The sequence below is a fragment of the Salmo salar genome, chromosome ssa10, assembly GCF_905237065.1.
Source record: "Salmo salar chromosome ssa10, Ssal_v3.1, whole genome shotgun sequence".
In the NCBI taxonomy this organism is placed as follows: domain Eukaryota; kingdom Metazoa; phylum Chordata; class Actinopteri; order Salmoniformes; family Salmonidae; genus Salmo; species Salmo salar.
In genome coordinates this window covers 90,627,835-90,646,392 of record NC_059451.1, presented here as the reverse complement: position 1 = coordinate 90,646,392, position 18,558 = coordinate 90,627,835, and the positions used below count along the sequence as shown (strand labels likewise).

The following is an 18,558-nucleotide window of genomic DNA, read 5'->3' as shown; positions in this document are numbered from 1 at the left end:
GGTCACAGCCTCTAACCCTCAGACTGACGGACATTCTGTTTCCTCTCTCATGTCCAGATCTGCTCTAGCCTCTCCCGAGTCATGTATATTTCACGATCCACCGGATGTTGCGGCAACACTCCATCGTAACTCCTCCTCCACATTTACTGGATTGGTTGAGCAGTGCAGAAGAGAACCTCCCCAATAGTTTTGTTCTTCTCATCAAGACCAGTATGTAGTTTCAACATCTGCTACGTTAGGTTAGTTCTGCTCTGGCTTTTGTGGGTGACCCTTGGCGAGCACTTGAGATACGCCATATCTTTCGATAAATAAAAGCATACATTTACTACTGTAATGTTTGTTTGTCATAGACATTGTTATAATCCTTGCGAGGAAGTATGTACTCCAGAATCCGTGGAGTCCAACTGTGTTGTTTTGTGTGAGCCTATAAACGCACCCAGTAGTGGTCAGTGCAGGCTGGTGTACAGTACAGTGCATCAGGGTGGTCTGGAAGGGCTATATTAATGGTTCAGGCTGAGATGGTATTGGGTTTCATATGTGGTTCAGGCTGGATCCCAGGGAGATTACTGAGAGCTGGGAACTGCCTGCTCAGATAGTCCAAACACAGAGAAGCCTGCCTGTGTTGTGCCCCTGGCCTCACTTTGACCAGCGCTGAGGGGCTTCCTGTATCCGCTGGCCTCCAGGGACCAGCTCTCAGAGGGGAGTTACATTACAGGCAGGATCAAAGAACAGCATTTCAAAGCGGGAGAAACACTGTCATTTGGCTTTCCCCCTGCACCACTCAACTGAGCATCACACTGAAACATTGAACTAAATGCCAGACTTTTTTTTTTTAATGAAAAATAAGTTGTTCATTTTTAAAAGCATTTCGCTACACCCGCAATAACATCTGCTAGATATGTGTATGCGACCAATAACATTTGATTGGATTATAATTTTTTTCTTCAAGTATCCTTTTCTTGAAACTCTGCTCACCTTTATTGTTCCTCTGAGAGTGTTAGGAAACAACACTTGGCAGTCAGCTACGGTGTTAAAGATTCACAACTTATTTACTACCATTGTAAATATTAATATTGCGTTGTTGTTCTGAACCTTCCTCCACACGATGGCCTCTAACAAAATTGCCACGCGATCCCTCGTTAAGGCCGGGAACATTGCGGCAGCGTTACGGGACTGTTTGGCGACGCTCACTATTTGTTTAAGCACTCAGCTGAGGGAACCTGGGCTGCGACTTCTCACCAATAACAATAGCGCTTATCGCTCCACTCCCTGCGGTACAATTAAAATTCTGTCAGAGTGTTCAATCTGCCTCCCAGCCATGCCTGCTGTTCCCGTGGCCCTCCTGGGCCACGTCTATTCCTCTGCCACTATGTATAATTCACGAGCCACCACACAGCTCCAAACACACAGCACTGAGGGTTCACCTGGAGACTCACAGGACCAATAAAGCAGAACTACCCTGGGGGAGAACCGTACACGAATCTGGCAGAAATACTGTAGGGAGGGAAGAGTCTGCAAGGGCTCTATCTGGTGATCAGTGGGTCACTGATAATTTCAGATATCCAGGCTTAGAGAAATATATTAAAGAGAAATATATGGAGAAATATAGGCTTGTTTTTTCTCCCTCTTTCTCCTCTCTTCTCTTGAAAGACAATTGTGGTGTCCTCTAAATCTAATTTGGATGTAAATCTTCTATTTGCAGATAATTCCATAGCGATGCATAGGAGTAACCTGTTGAGCTCTCTGAGTGGTTGCTTTTAGTTAAAACCAATTAGAAATGACCAGAAATAACAGCGCCTGGAGACAGAGAAGTCATTTTTCTCTTACGCCTCCCCAGAGAGTTGGCCTCTCCATGGATTAAGTGTTTTAGTATATTAGGGGGCAGCTGATTAGAATCATTATGCTTTTTTAATCATTACATTTTTGCATTTATAGTTTATACCAGTATAATAAGGCTAAGTGTGTCACTGCAGAAGGGACGCTTATTGGAATTACTTTGTGTATGAAACTTAGCCTTCCTAAAGACTGCCAAAGTTAGAACACTGCACTGATCTCCCTAATTGAGCTCTTACAGCGTATTGTGTATAGTATGTAATTATTAATTGTATTGGGAACTCAATACAGTATATTGTACTCTTTTCTCTGTATGGAATGATCATTTGGAAGTAAACTACTTTGAAAGTGAATGGTATCTACAGTTTCGATGTGTATTAGATAAGAGGGCCCTAGTAATGGACTCTGATGGGCTTTGAGTACCTGTATCCAATAGCCCATGATTCCAGGAGAATACCACTACTCCCTACCTGACACCAGTGTGTGGGGCCTCCTGTATCTGGGACTGCTGTACTGGTTTGGCCTGGTCTGATTCGTGCTGGCCGTGTCCTTGTGCGTGTTGGGCGTGGAGCGTAGGCATGCTGAGCAGAGCGGAGCGGGAAGCGGGCTGGAGGAAGTGTGCCTCCATGTCTCCCCAGACTGAGCAGTGAATGATGATAAGTGAGGAGCTCCAGTCAATGAATCAAGCAGCAGGAAGGCAGGGAGCAGCCAGGGGGAGAGTGTGACGTCCCCACGGGAGGGGCCTCGCATTAGGAACTTCCTCGTCTGTGTGTTTCTGGCACAGGTTAAATGAATCGCTCCCATTAGCGTGCTGAGAGGACAGCTCCATTATATGAAGGAGACTGTAACTTTGAATGTCACGGTGCAACAACCCCTGAGCGCACCGGCGTCTCCCAGGAAGGGAGGGTGACAATAACCATCCATGATAATCATTCCCTGTCAAGCTTTAAGGAACCTGAAATTATGACGTACGGCCTGTCGCGTGCCTCAGACTTCATTACAGTGCTGTCACTTTGAGCTGCAGTGCTGGAGAAGCACCATTCCGATGCCTGGCCCCAGCCCGCTCCCCTGCCCGCTTCACTCCTGTTTCAGTGGCATGTTTACAGGATGTGTGCACCCCTGCAGATAGATGTGGTGGAGGTTAACCTCCAGCCGTCTGCACACAGTCTCCTTTCAGATTTGACGAGGGGACGATTCTCATGAGAAGAGACTGGAGAGAACATGTTGAGGAGCAGAATGTGTGCTGTGAATGTTTACCACTCTGAGGTGGAATCAGAATGATCAAAGACTTCCAGGTGACAGCTGTCCCCTCCTTCCATTGTGACAAATGGTAATCTCTACTAGAAAATTCAGTAGTCAAATGAGGGAAGTTTCATGTAACAAAATGAAACGCTAATAAAATGTATTGGCTAAAGGGAACATCAATGTAATGGCCATTGATTTGTATACACCCTACTTTGGTCTTTTAACGGCAAGCGTGTTGTGTTAGATTGTCTGTCTGCCAAGGAGAGACTCACCTACAAAGTGACCTCTGAACCTGCCATCCAGTAGACATACACTGGCAGGCATCACCAATGTCAGTGCCCAGAGCCTAGCCCCACCCTTCCCTCCCACAGCCTGATTCACTCATTGGCTCTGCGGCCCCTTCCCCGTGCCACCTCCAATCAGAGTGCTCTGAATGACACATAGAGGAAGTGGGCTAGCTTTCCACCCCTTCCTCCTCTCCCCTCCCCTGCCTAGCAACAGGCCGTTTTTCTAAGCGAGCCTGTAACTGTTTTGTCAGTACTGATTTCCTCCTCTATGTCCAAGTAAATCTTTGGTGTAACAATTTTCATATCTCTTACTGACATTGACATAATGGCTGTTGGTGATTTGGGGAGGATGGAAGACTGATAGCTGATAGGACTGAGCCGGCAGGATTCAGCTGGGGCTGACGTCCAGTGTAGTGTTGTGTAGTGCAGTGCATTGTAGTGTAGTGCATTGTAGGGTAGTGTAGTGTAGTGTAATATAGGCTAGTGTAATGTATTGTAGTAAAATGAAGTGTACGGTAGTTTAGTGTAAGGTAGTGTAGTATAATGTAGGGTAGTGTAGTGTAATGTAATAATATAGTGTAATGTAGTGTAGTATAATATAATGTAGTGTAGTGTAGGGTAGTATAATGTAGGGTAGTATAATGTAGGGTAGTGTAATGTAATGTAGTGCAGTATAATGTAGTGTAGTATAATATAATGTAGTGTAGTTTAGTGCAATATAATGTAGTGTAGTATAGTTTAGTGTAGGGTAGTGTAGTATAGTATAATGTAGTGTAATGTAATGTAATTTAATGTAGTGTAATATAATGTAGTGTAGTGTAGGTTAGTGTAGTATTAATGTTGTGTAGGGTAGTATAATGTAGTGTAGTGTACTGTCATGTAATGTATTGTAGTATAATGTAGTGTAGGGTAGTGTAGTATAATATAGTGTAGTGTAATATAATATAATGTAGTTTAGTTTAGTGTACTTTAGTGTAGTATAGGGTAGTGTAGTATGATGTAGTGTAAGGTAGTGTAGTGTAGTATAATGTAGTGTAGTGTAGGGTAATATACTGTAGTGTAATGTAGTGTAGTATAATGCAGTGTAGTGTAGTATAATGTAATATAATGTAGTGTATTGTAAATTAATGTAGTGTAGTATAATGTAGTGTATTATAATGTAGTGTAGTGTAATATAATGTAGTGTAGTATAATGTAGTGTAGTATATTGTAGTGTAGTATAATGTAGTGTTGTGTAATATAATGTAGTGTAGTATAATGTAGTGTAGTATAATATATGTAGTGTAATGTAGTGTAGTATAATGTAGTGTAATATAATTTTGTGTAGTGTAGCATAGTGTAATATAATGTAGTGTCGTTTAATGTAATGTAGTATAGTGTAGTGCAATATAATGTAGTGTAGTTTAATGTAATGTAGTATAATTTAGTGTAATATAATGTAGTGTAATGTAGTGTAGAGGACTGTAGGGTAGTATAATGTAGGGTAATGTAGTGTAGGGTAGTATAATGTAGCGTGGTGTAGTGTAATGTTGTATAATGTAGCATATTGTAGTCTAGTATAATGTAGTATTGTATAATATAGTTTAGTATAATGAAATGTAGTCTAGTGTAGTATAATGTAGTGTAGTATAATTAAGCAATAAGACATGAGGGGGCGTGGTTTATGGCCAATATACCACGGCTACGGGCTATTCTTATGCATGACTTAAAGCAGTGTGCCTGGTTATTGCCCATATACCACAAACAACTGAGGTGCCTTATTGCTATTATAAACTGGTTGCCAACATAATTAGAGCAGTTAAAATACATGTTTTGTCATAACCGTGATATGCGGTCTGATATACCACTGCTGTCAGCCAATCAGCATTCAGGGCTCGACCCACCCAGTTTATAATGTAGTGTAGGGTAGTATAATGTAATATAGTGTGGGATAGGGTAGTGTAATGTAGTGTAGTATGATGTAGTGTAGGATAGTACTGTATAATGTAGCGTAGGGTAGTATAATGTAATGTAGTATAGGGTAGTGTAATGTAGTGTAGTTGTCACGTCCTGACCAGTATTAGGGATTATTTGTAATTGTAGTTTGGTCAGGACGTGGCAGAGGGTATTTGTTTTATGTGGTCCGGGGGTTATGTGTAATGTAGAGCGGTGTTATATTTATGTGTTCCGGGGTTTGGGTGTATGTTCTGGTTTTTGGTTGTCTAGGATTTTTCTGGTTTGTGTTTGGAGTTTGTGGGAGATTGTTCTGTGTATAGCCTTGTGCCTTACCAGACTGTTATTCGTCGTTGTGTCTTTTTGGTGTACGTATTTATTTAGGTTTTTCCTTCTTTGTCCTATTAATAAAGAAGATGAGTGCACATTTCCCCACTGTGTCTTGGTCCGCTTTATCCGACGACAACCGTGACAGAACTACCCACCAAAAAAGGACCAAGCAGCGGGGTAAGGAGCAAGAGGAATTCTATATGGACTATCGGGAGAAATGGACATGGGAAGAAATTCTGGACGGAGCTGGACCTTGGCACCAGGCTGGGGAATACCGTCGCCCACGGGAGGAAATAGAGGCAGCTAAGGCGGAGAGGCGTCGGTACGAGGCTATGTACGCGCTGAGGGAGAAGCACGAGAAGCACCCCCAAGAATATTTTTGGGGGGGCACACGGGTAGTTTGGCTGGGCCAAGGGTGAGCCCTAAGCCAGCTCCCCGTGCTTATATGGAGGATCGTATGGAGTGGAGGGCGCCGAGTTTTGCAGAAGTGCGCACGATCTCGCCCATACACACGCAGATTCCAGTGCGAGTGATCCCAGCCCCTCGCAGATGCCGTGCTAGAGTGGGCTTCCTGCCTGGTAGGAGGATGCCTGCGCAGCGCGTCTGGTCACCGGTGCGCCTCCTAGGACCAGGCTACCCTACGCCCGCTCTACGCACGGCAACCATCAGGCCCCTGCACAGCCCAGTTCGCCCTGTACCAGCACTCCGCTCGTACAGGGCTACTAGTTCCATCCAGCCAGGACGGGTTGTGCAGAAGGTGCGATCAAGACCGCCTGTGCGCCTCCATGGCCCGGTGTTTCCTGTTCCTGCTTCTCGTGCAGACCCTGAGGTGCGAACCCCTAGTCTGGCACGTCCAGTACCAGCACCACGCATCAAGCTTCCAGGGAGTCAGCCCAGTCCTACTCAGCCTGTTCCCGCTCCTCGCACTAGCCCTGAGGTGCGTGTCCCCAGGCTGGTACTTCCACTACCAGCCCCACGCATCAGGCTTCCAGTGCGTCAGCCCAGCCTCGAGCTTCCGACGACAGTGCTTCGTCCAGAGTGTCCGACAACAGTGCCCCGTCCAGAGAGTCCGGAGACATTGCCCCGTCCAGAGTATCCGACAACAGTGCCCCTTCCAGAGTATTCGGCAACAGTGCCCCGTCCAGAGTATCCGACAACAGTACCCCGTCCTGAGTATCCGGTAAGAGTGTCAAGCCCGGAACCGAGTGAGACGGCCTACAGTTCGGAACCAAGGGAGACGGCCCACTGTGCAGAACCGTGTGAGACGGGCCCCAGTTCGGAGAGGTGTGAATGGGTCTACAGTCCGGAACCGAGCAAGATGACCTACAGTTCGGAACCAAGTGAGACAGCCTACAGTCCGGAACCTAACGAGAGGGCCTACAGTCCGGAACCGAATGAGTCTGCCTACAGCTCAGAACCGAGTGAGTCTGCCCACGGTCCGGAACCAAGTGAGTCTACCTACGGTCCGGAACCAAGTGAGTTTGCCTATAACTCAGAACTGTGTGAGTCTGCCTACAGCTCGGAACCGGAGGAGTCTGCCTACGGTCCAGAACCGAGCGAGTCTGCCTACAGCCCGGAACCGAAGGAGTCTTCCTACGGTCCGGAACAGAGTGAGTGCCTACAGTCTGGACCTTCTAGAGTCGGCCCACAGTCCGGAGGCCCCAGAGACGCGCTACAGCCCTGAACATTCTGCAGGGGTGGACTGGTCAGGGGGTGGCTGTAGACCAGAACCTGAGCCACCTCCAGTATAGGTGTGTTGGGGAGGGGGGGTGTAGCACAGCCACCCTCCCTGCCCTCCCTTTAGGTAGGGGTTTATTTTATTTTAATGTTTTATTTTTTTTGTTTAGGCGCACTAGGGGTATGCACCTTTGGGGGGGGGGGTAATGTCACGTCCTGACCAGTATTAGGGATTATTTGTAATTGTAGTTTGGTCAGGACGTGGCAGAGGGTATTTGTTTTATGTGGTCCGGGGGTTATGTGTAGTGTAGAGGGGTGTTACATTCATGTGTTCCGGGGTTTGGGTATATGTTCTGGTTTTTGGTTGTCTAGGGTTTTTCTGGTTTGTGTATTTCTTTGTTGTCTGTGTGGCTCTCGATCAGGAACAGCTGTACTTCGTTGTTCCTGATTGAGAGTCATATATTAGGAGCTTGTTTTCACCTGGGGTTTTGTGGGTAGTTGTATTTTGCACTGCTGCGTATAGCCTGTAAAACTGTCGTCTGTCGTTCTTTGTTTTCTTGTTTTTCCGTGTTCTCATTATTTAATAAATATGATGTTGAGCACGCAACCCGCTGCGCTTTGGTCTTCTCTACAGTACGACAACCGTGACAGTAGTATGATGTAGAGTAGGGTAGTACTGTATAATGTAGGGTAGTATAATGTAGTGTAGTGTGGTATGTTTTAGTGCAATGGTTACAAACTTTTTGATCCGCGACCCCTAAAAAGGAGTGTCAAAGCTTGCAACTCCCGTGCACGCAAATACACAATTGTTACGCAAATGTAGCCTGTCAATACAGCCATAAACGGTGATGCATTTTCAGAATGCAATATATGGAAATGAACTCTGTTTTACACCTGCATTTTGAGCTGGAAGTCATTTAGAGTGAGGGAAAAAAGTATTTGATCCCCTGCTGATTTTGTACGTTTGCCCACTGACAAAGAAATGATCAGTCTATAATTTTAATGGTAGGTTTATTTGAATAGTGAGAGACAGAATAACAACAAAAAAATCCAGAAAAAACGCATGTCAAAAATGTTATAAATTGATTTGCATTTTAATGAGGGAAATAAGTATTTGACCCCTCTGCAAAACATGACTTAGTACTTGGTGGCAAAACCCTTGTTGGCAATCACAGAGGTCAGACGTTTCTTGTAGTTGGCCACCAAGTTTGCACACATCTGAGGAGGGATTTTGTCCCACTCCTCTTTGCAGATCTTCTCCAAGTCATTAAGGTTTCGAAGGCTGACGTTTGGCAACTCGAACCTTCAGCTCCCTCCACAGATTTTCTATGGGATTAAGGTCTGGAGACTGGCTAGGCCACTCCAGGACCTTAATGTGCTTCTTCTTGAGCCACTCCTTTGTTGCCTTGGTCGTGTGTTTTGGGTCATTGTCATGCTGGAATACCCATCCACGACCCATTTTCAATACCCTGGCTGAGGGAAGGAGGTTCTCACCCAAGATTTGACGGTACATGGCCCCGTCCATCGTCCCATTGATGCGGTGAAGTTGTCCTGTCCCCTTAGCAGAAAAACACCCCCAAAGCATAAAGTTTCCACCTCCATGTTTGACGGTGGGGATGGTGTTCTTGGGGTCAAAGGCAGCATTCCTCTTCCTCCAAACACGGCGAGTTGAGTTGATGCCAAAGAGCTCCATTTTGGTCTCATCTGACCACAACACTTTCACCCAGTTGTCCTCTGAATCATTCAGATGTTCATTGGCAAACTTCAGACGGGCATGTATATGTGCTTTCTTGAGCAGGGGGACCTTGCGGGTGCTGCAGGATTTCAGTCCTTCACGGCGTGGTGTGTTACCAATTGTTTTCTTGGTGACTATGGTCCCAGCTGCCTTGAGATCATTGACAAGATCCTCCTGTGTAGTTTTGGGCTGATTCCTCACCGTTCTCATGATCATTGCAACTCCACGAGGTAAGATCTTGCATGGAGCCCCAGGCCGAGGGAGATTGACAGTTCTTTTGTGTTTCTTCCATTTGTGAATAATCGCACCAACTGTTGTCACCTTCTCACCAAGCTGCTTGGCGATGGTCTTGTAGCCCATTCCAGCCTTGTGTAGGTCTACAATCTTGTCCCTGACATCCTTGGAGAGCTCTTTGGTCTTGGCCATGGTGGAGAGTTTGGAATCTGATTGATTGATTGCTTATGTGGACAGGTGTCTTTTATACAGGTAACAAACTGAGATTAGGAGCACTCCCTTTAAGAGTGTGTTCCTAATCTCAGCTCATTACCTGAATAAAAAACACCTGGGAGCCAGAAATGTTTCTGATTGAGAGGGGGTCAAATACCTATTTCCCTCATTAAAATGCAAATCAATTTATAACATTTTTGACATCCGTTTTTCAGGATTTTTTTGTTGTTATTCTGTCTCTCACTGTTCAAATAAACCTACCATTAACATTATAGACTGATCATTTCTTTGTCAGTGGGCAAACGTACAACATCAGCAGGGGATCAAATACTTTTTTCCCTCACTGTATGTTAGCAACCAATATCAACTACGGATAACATGTCATTTCTCTAGAGTCCAGATCAAGCAGGATCATATGGCCTACCTGTATGCAGCAGAGGTTGGAAAGCATGGTCTATCTGTAGCCTTTTTCTACCTCACAAATATCGTAATAAATTCATCAGAATATGTTACATCTTCATCCCATAAGTACTGAAGGCATTTCGATGTTACAGCGATCTTTAGACATATATCCAGTAGCGACCCAAACTAGGCATATCTGAAATGTGAAAATGATCAATTAAATTGCCAGGTTCTGGCAAAGATGCATCTGTAGCAGATTGCTAAGCTGTAGTTTATTTGGATAATATTAACATACTGTTCTTGGCAGGCAGAACTGGATAAAATGAAACCAGTGCTTTTTGGTCACTAATCTGAATATGGGCACACCTGCCTTTGCGCACCAATGCTGATGACTGGTCATTGCGCACCAATGCTGATGAACAGTCAAGACACACAACTTTTTGGTTCTGAAGCACAGATGAGATGTTTATTGAGAGAATAATTTTGTGCAATTACGTAGGTCTATGTTAATAACCAGATAGATTAGGCAAAGGTATACATATAAAATACAAATTATATATGTAGCCTATTAAAATATGTATTTTCGTCATTCAGTTTCAAACTCGCGACCCCCCAAAACCTTACCGCGGGCCCCCAGTTTGAGAACCACTGGTGCAGTGTAAGGAGAAACAGGGAGAGCAGGGATTAAATCACACAGACCACTACTAGTTGCTGGACCTCAGTCATATTCAGAGAATTACTGAAAGAGAACAAAATCTGCTCTTACTGTACTTCTTAGTTTGGCCACTTCCACTATTACAAGCAATGCTCTGGAGAGTGACTATTCCCTTATCTAAGGGTTCAAAATGTTCATTCTTTAGTTGTATCTGGTCTATTGCTTTTTCTGGGGGAAACAACATTTTGAGATACATTTCATAGTTTTACGGAACAGCGAGCTGATTTAATATTGTGATCTAATGGAAAGAATGTGACTCAGCCATGCTTTTTCCACCAATTTCCTTACATTCGAAGTGTGAAATTGTGTTGTGCATTTTCATTGAAATAGCTGGAGTATAACTCATGCTTTAGTATCGTATGTCTAACAATAACCAGAGCCCGATTTACAAAGTCTCAAAATGTCTGTTTTATGTGTCTATAATACAGTTTGTAAGATCTGAAGAGAAGACAGGAAAAAGCCCCTGATACTGTATATCCCCAACATGAAACCAGAGAGGTTCCTTACATGGTGTTAGAGGTCTAAGTCTGGCTGCTCTTACAACACCTTGACACTACCACTCCCTCATGGCCTCTGAGGCTAACACTGAGTACCCTTAGTTGATTGAGATCTGGAATTAAAGGAGGATTACCGATTGTTTTTATTCTTGTGTAATGACTCAGTTGGACAATTAGTTTGGCCGTGAGCACTGGAACAATGCTGTAGCCTGATCACAGAGACATGGCCCCTAGGTTGCTGTTTCCCTTCTCTCTTTCTGCTCAATGGACCTGATATCCAATGTGTGTCTGTGTACAGAGAGCTGACAAGCTTACAGTATTTGTTTTCCCCCTCGTTGCTCTTTGACTCGTTTCCCCTCAAACATGTCTGAAACATTGTTATCTCCGGCCAGTTGCCGGAGAATTATTGAATCATGTCAGCCAGCCATCCCCTGAGTTTCAGATGCAAGCTGTAGAAAAATTAGCCATTGCTTCCGCATGACAAGTGGGATCTATTAGTGTTCTTTCGCCCTGCAAAGCATGAGCATCGGAGCCCGCTGGGGCCATGGTTGGCTGTGCGCTGGCCCTCGTCGGACTCTCAGGGCATTAGGCCCACGCTGCAGACAAGAGCGGCTGCAGCCGGAGACAAAGCTGGAGCCAGGGAGGCTCATCAGATGAGTTGACACCCGAAGGGGGGAAGGCTGAGGACTGCCTGTACCGCTCCCTCTCTGCCTCACCCTCAGAAACACAGGTCTGACTCAGAGTGAAGTCACAGCGCCGCCGTCCTGTCTTCCGCTCTGGGGAACAGACTTACTCATGTACAGACTATAGGCCCTGTGAGGCCACACATGGGGGCATTACAGTGTTTGTGCAGATTTGTATTCTAGACTTGAATAGTAAAAAAATACAAAATATGATCTGGATGCTGTCCGTGGGGTTTGAGCAACCTTGCCAGGGTTGTTGCTATGGGTTTTTCAGTAGGAGGGCTGTAGGTGGGCCAGTCACACCACTGCCCTGAGCCTGCATGGGACCTCTATGATCTCTGTGACCTAGCCAAGAGACAGGAGAACCACAGGGCCACAGTCACATAGCAACACAGCCATGTGGCGCTAGGTGTTAAGTTGGGTGTAACGGAGTTAAGAACATAACGTAAGCTCACTCCACAGCTAGCTTCAAATGTTGCGGATGGAGACATCCAAGAGGTACCTTTTGTGTGCCTTAAACCATTGGAACGTTGTTAAGAAGGGCGGTCATATGTGTGGCGAAGCAGAGGATCACTGGTTCGAGCCCAGTATTGGGCAGTTGGACAGTGGAGGAAGCTAAGCTGTTAGCAGCACACTGACCCCCGTTATATAGGCACAGGGATATTGTATGACTGTCCTCAATTTTCTGATTTAATGTGGTTCTAACAAGTCTGTTTCTCTTTATTTTTCAGGTCTTTCAGTAACAAAGAAGACACATACCTGTGAGTACAAACCATCTGATAACATGAATTCCACTTGTTGTTTGAAATGAATACCAAAATGATTGAAATATGGACATTAGCCTACATTATTGCAAAACTATAATGGAATACAACAACCTAACATATTAGCTACTGGCCTGCTTTTATAAAACCACCTATTTTGAAATCAGACACAGCAGTATACCTTATACTTAGGATGAAAAGAGATTCAATGATTGTGTGTTTTTTTATTACTACAGTATGTACTGTAGTATTCTCATATCACACATTGACCTCCAACAGCAACATGACCTCGTACTTTGACATTTTCCCAAGTCAACTTTTCTTTATTATTGCAATTCTTCATTATTTCCTATCTGTGTGCAGACCTGGAGAGAATATTTTAATAACGGCAGAGAGGAAATTGAAATGATATGTAGTCATATGACTGTCTGAAATCATGCTCTGATATCCCAGCCAGACAGTTTGCTGAAGCTCCTCTTTGTTCTCTGCAAGGCTTGCAACTTAAAAAATACAAGGATGTGGTTTGTTTGAAACCTTTAGAGGCTGGGTTAACTACAAGTGCTGTGCATTTCTGAAAGAGAGATGCTATCAGAGAAATACAGAGATACAGGAATGGTTTGTGACACAGCATGGTGCTATGAATGCTATGTAAATGCCAACAGTAGGCCATCTCAGAGATTCTCTGCCTCTTACCTGAAGCCACACAATATTTATGTTGAAAAATCATGGTTTCCTAGAGATCTGTTCAGTTGAAGACTGTAGATATGACATAAATGTATACAAAAACATAAATGCATCTAAAAACTGTAGCTCATGTTATTGTGTGTGTGTGTGTGTGTGTGTGTGTGTGTGTGTGTGTGTGTGTGTGTGCACGTCTCCATCTGTGTGTGTATAAGTGGGAGAGACGAGCTCTGAAGGTTAGGCTCTCACTCTGTTCATCACGATGAATCTTGTGGAGAGGGAAGACCGTAGGGCTTCTCTGTAAAAGTGGACTGACTGTCTCAGGGTTAGATCACTCCCTGTAAAACACAAAAAAGTGGTCTTCGGCCTGCACTAGCTGGTCCTCTAGCCAGCCCTACCTGAGTGAAACAGTCACATAAACTCTGTCTCTGAAAATAACGTTAAGGTCAGGTAGATGTTTGTGTTAAGCTATTTGCCCGGCCAGAGGGATGAATGGAGTGTTTGTTTGAAGTGTGTGTGTTTGATATTCAACCTCTTCTCCTCTGTAAGGTAAAACAGAGTCCTTTGACCATTTATCCGATAACCCACTGCTGTCTTAATTAGACCAGAGCTAAGCACCTCTACACCGGAAGGGGCCTCAAATCAAAGAGCATGATTTAGAAGTCTGGGTTCAAAAGCCCTGGGCAGAGACTGGACTGCACACTTTCATTTCAATTAGAAATATTCAAATCTGATCCGTGTCAAGAAATCAAAGTAAAGCGCTTTAACAAGTCGCTGATTGATATGCCGTGCAGTCAGGAAGAGGCGATAGTCCTGAGTCAAAAGATGTGTATGCACAGGGAATGATTCAAAGGACTGTTAATGGTCACGGACACTGTGATGGAAGATCTGGTGGATTAGGAGAGGAGCTCTAGTACTTCTGGCTGGAGTAGTCATAATGAGGTGGATATACAGTAGCTCCACCCAACATGGTGGTTTAAGGCTGGCTGTACTGGGGCACAATTTATGTCTCTCCAGCTACAACTACACCCTGACTACCATCACTTCAGTCAGACTGGGCTCTCCCATTGCGTCTCCTGCAGGGCCAGACTGGCCAGTGTTGAGTGTCTCTGTGGTCTTAGCTGAGCAGACTCAGGGAGAAACCTCCCTCCCCATCCATTCAGCCCAGAGAGCCCAAAGACAGAGCCCATCCCTCTATCTTATCTCTCTCCTCTCTTCCTGCCTGAGTGATCAAACCCCTGGAAGCTCCCTGCCAGGCCGCCACGCCAGCCAGTCCCCTCATCAATATAAATTACAGGGGCAGCTGTTCCCTGGCAGACGTTCCTCTCCTCCACTTTCCTCCTACATTTACATTTAGATTTTACATTTTAGTCATTTAGCAGATGCTCTTATACAAAACGAATTCTCCTCTCTCCTATACGTCTGGGCACTCCACCCTATGAAGTGAAGTATTTTGGATGGTAATGGACACTTCATGTGCTGCTGACCATCATGGTCTCTCAGCATTCAGACTGTGAAAGAGAATGAGAGTAAATGTACAGGCCTGGGCTGGAGCCTCTACTTCCATCCACCATTTGGGGTGGTCCAACTCCAGCAGGCCATATAACTTTAACCACAAAGCTATAATTCTCAGTAAGGAATCAAGTATGGTTTTCCGTACATTTTTGCTGACAGCTTTATAGAGATTGTGTTTATTTGGTCCTACTGCAAGGCAGAGTGGGCTGTAGAAGGGCCCAAAAGTGTGAAGTTTGGCAGCTGTATTTAGACTCATGATAAACAATTACAGTGCCTTCAAAAATCCAACACAACACATCACTGAGTACCACTCTTCATATTTTCAAGCATGGTGGTGGCTGCATCATGTTATGGGTATGCTTGTCATCGGCAAGGACAAGGGAGTTTTTTAGAATAAAAATAAATGCAATAAAGCTAAGCACATGTAAAATCCTAGAGAAAAACCTGGTTCAGTCTGCTTTCCAACACACACTGGGAGACAAATTCACCTTTCAGCAGGACAATAACCTAAAACACAAGGCCAAATCTACACTGGAGTTGCTTACCAAGACGACATGGAATGTTCCAGAGTGGCATAGTTACAGTTTTGACTTACATCGGCTTGAAAATCTATGGCAAAACCTGAAAATGTCTGTCTATCACTGTTTCAACAACCAACTGGACAGAGCTTGAAGATTTTTTTAAGAATAATGTGCAAATATTGTACAATCCAGGTGTGCAAAGCTCTTAGAGACTTACAGCTGTAATGGCTGTCAAATGTGGTTCTAACATGTATTAACTCAGGGGGTTGAATACGTACAGTTGAAGTCGGAAGTTTACAAACACTTAGGTTGGAGTCATTAAAACTCGTTTTTCAACCACTCCACACATTTCTTGTTAACAAACTATAGTTTTGGCAAGTCGGTTAGGACATCTACTTTGTGCATGCCACAAGTACGTTTTCCAACAATTGTTTACAGACAGATTATTTCACTTATAATTCACTGTATCACAATTCCAGTGGGTCAGAAGTTTACATACACTAAGTTGACTGTGTCTATAAACAGCTTGGAAAATTCAAGAAAATGATGTCATGGCTTTAGAAGCTTATGATTGGCTAATTGGCATCATTTGAGTCAATTGGAGGTGTACCTGTGGATGCATTTCAAGGCCTACCTTCAAACGCAGTGCCTCTTTGCTTGACATCATGGGGAAATCAAAAGGAATCAGCCAAGAGCTCAGAAAAGAAATTGTAGACCTCCACAAGTCGTGTTCATCCACGCTCATCTGTACAAACAATAGTACGCAAGTATAAACACCATGGGACCATGCAGCCGTCATACTGCTCAGGAAGGAGACGCGTTCTGTCTCCTAGAGATGAACGTACTTTGGTGCGAAAAGTGCAAATCAATCCCAGAGCAACAGCAAAAGACCTTGTGAAGATGCTGGAGGAAACAGCTACAAAAGTATCTATGTCCACAGTTAAACGAGTCCTATATCGACATAACCTGAAAGGCCATTCAGCAAGGAAGAAGCCACTGCTCCAAAACTGCCATAAAAAAGCCAGACTACGGTTTGTAACTGCACATGGGGACAAAGATTGTACTTTTTGGAGAAATCTCCTCTGGTCTGATGAAACAAAAATAGAACTGTTTGGCCATAATGACCATTGTTATGTTTGGAGGAAAAGGGGGAGGCTTGCAAGCCAAAGAACACCATCCCAACCGTGAAGCACGGGGGTGGCAGCATCATGTTGTGGGGGTGCTTTGCTGCAGAAGGGACTGGTGCACTTCACAAAATAGATCTTCCAAATGGACAATGACCCCAAGCATACTTCCAAAGTTGTGGCAAAATGGCTTAAGGACAACAAAGTCAAGGTACTGGAGTGGCCATCGCAAAGCCCTGACCTCAATCCCATGGAAAAGTTGTGGGCAGAACTGAAAAAGCGTGTGCGAGCAAGGAGACATACAAACCTGACTCAGTTTCACCAGCTCTGTCAGGAGGAATGGGCCAAAATTCACCCAACTTATTGTGGGAAGCTAGAGGAAGGCTACCCGAAACGTTTGACCCAAGTTAAACAATTTAAAAGGCAATGCTACTAAATACTAATTGAGTGTATGTAAGCTTCTAACCCACTGGGAATGTGATGAAAGAAATAAAAGCTTAAATAAATAATTCTCTCTACTATTATTCTGACATTTCACATTCTTAAAATAAAGTGGTGATCCTAACTGACCTAAAACAGGGAATTCTTGCTAGGATTAAATGTCAGGAATTGTGAAAAACTGAGTCGTTCAAATGTATTTGGCTAAGGTGTATATAAACTTCCGACTTCAACTGTATGTAATCAAGATATACAGTATTGTTTATTTTTGTATTTTTTTTACACGTTTGAATTTTTCTTCCAATTTGACATTACATTGTATTTGTTTAGATCGTGTACAAAAAATGACTTAAATCCATTTTAATCCCACCTTGTAACTCAACAAAATGTGTGAAAAAGCACTGTAAATGTTGCGATATTCAAAAGCAAAAGTGGTTTACAGAAGTGGTTTTAAAATAAGTACTGAAAAGTCAATATATATTATTTGTAGTTAATTTTGGGGCCAATGAAACATTTATGTACTGTAGCCTATAATATTGTCATTAAAAGGACATTTTTGACCTGAGGAGCACCACCAGCTACCATATTTTCTCACAACCTCCAGAAGAGAGTCCAGTTGTCTACCTGTGAGTTGAGTTAGTTTGTGTGATTACACAGACAGATAAGCTTTCTCATCAGAAGACTGAAGCAGACCTGAAAATCTGTAATCAGATCTACACTGAACAGATATATAAACGCAATGTAAAGTGCTGGTGCCATGTGAAGTGAGCTGAAATAAAATATCCCAGAAATGTTCCATACGCACAAAAAATGTATTTCTCTCAAGTTTAGTACACAAATTTGTTAACATCCCTGTTAGTGAGCGTTTCTCCTTTGCCAAGATAATCCATCAACCTGACAGGTGTGGCATATCAAGAAGCTGATTAAACAGCATGCCGTTTTGTCACAGATGTCTCAAGTTTTGAGGGAGCGTGCCATTGGCATGCTGACTGCAGGAATGTCCACCAGAGCTGTTTCCAGAGAATTTAATGTTAATTTCTCTACCATAAGTCGCAGACCACGTGTATAGCACAGACCACGTGTATGGCGCAGACCACGTGTGTGGCGTCATGTGGGCGAGCGGTTTGCTGATGTCAACATTGTGAACAGATTGCCCCATGTTGGCGGTGGGGTTATGGTATGGTCAGGCATAAGCTATGGACAATGAACACAAATGCATTTTATCAATGGCAATTTGAATCCACAGAGACATCGTGATGAGATCCTGAGGCCTGTTGTCTTGCCATTCATCTGCCGTCATCACCTCATGTATCAGCATGATAATGCACAGCCCCATGTAGCAAGGATCTGTACACAGTTCCTGGAAGCTGAAAATATCCCAGTTCTTCCATGGCCTGCATACTCACCTGACATGTCACTCATTGAGCACGTTTGGGATGCTCTGGATCGACGTGTACGATAGTGTCCCAGTTCCCGCCAATTTCCAGCAACTTCGCACAGCCATTGAAGAGGAGTGGGATAACATTCCACAGTCCACAATCAACATCCTGATCAACTCTATTCGAAGGAGATGTGTCACACTGCATGAGGCAAATGGTGGTCACAGCAGATACTGACTAGTTTTCTAAACCACACCCCTACCTTTTTTTAAAGGTATCAGATGCATATCTGTATTCCCAGTCATGTGAAATCCATAGATTAGGGCCTAATGAATTTATTTCAATTGACCGAT

General features: G+C 44.0%; 1 protein-coding gene across 1 annotated transcript in view; it reads left to right on the top strand.

Moving 5' to 3' along the window:
* Window positions 1-18,558, top strand: part of roraa (RAR-related orphan receptor A, paralog a) — a 306,522-nt gene that overhangs the window by 185,799 nt on the left and 102,165 nt on the right. Inside the window, exon 3 of the mRNA XM_014124802.2 lies at window positions 12,515-12,544. Coding sequence (XP_013980277.1) covers window positions 12,515-12,544 — 30 coding nt within the window. The remainder of the gene's footprint in view (window positions 1-12,514; window positions 12,545-18,558) is intronic.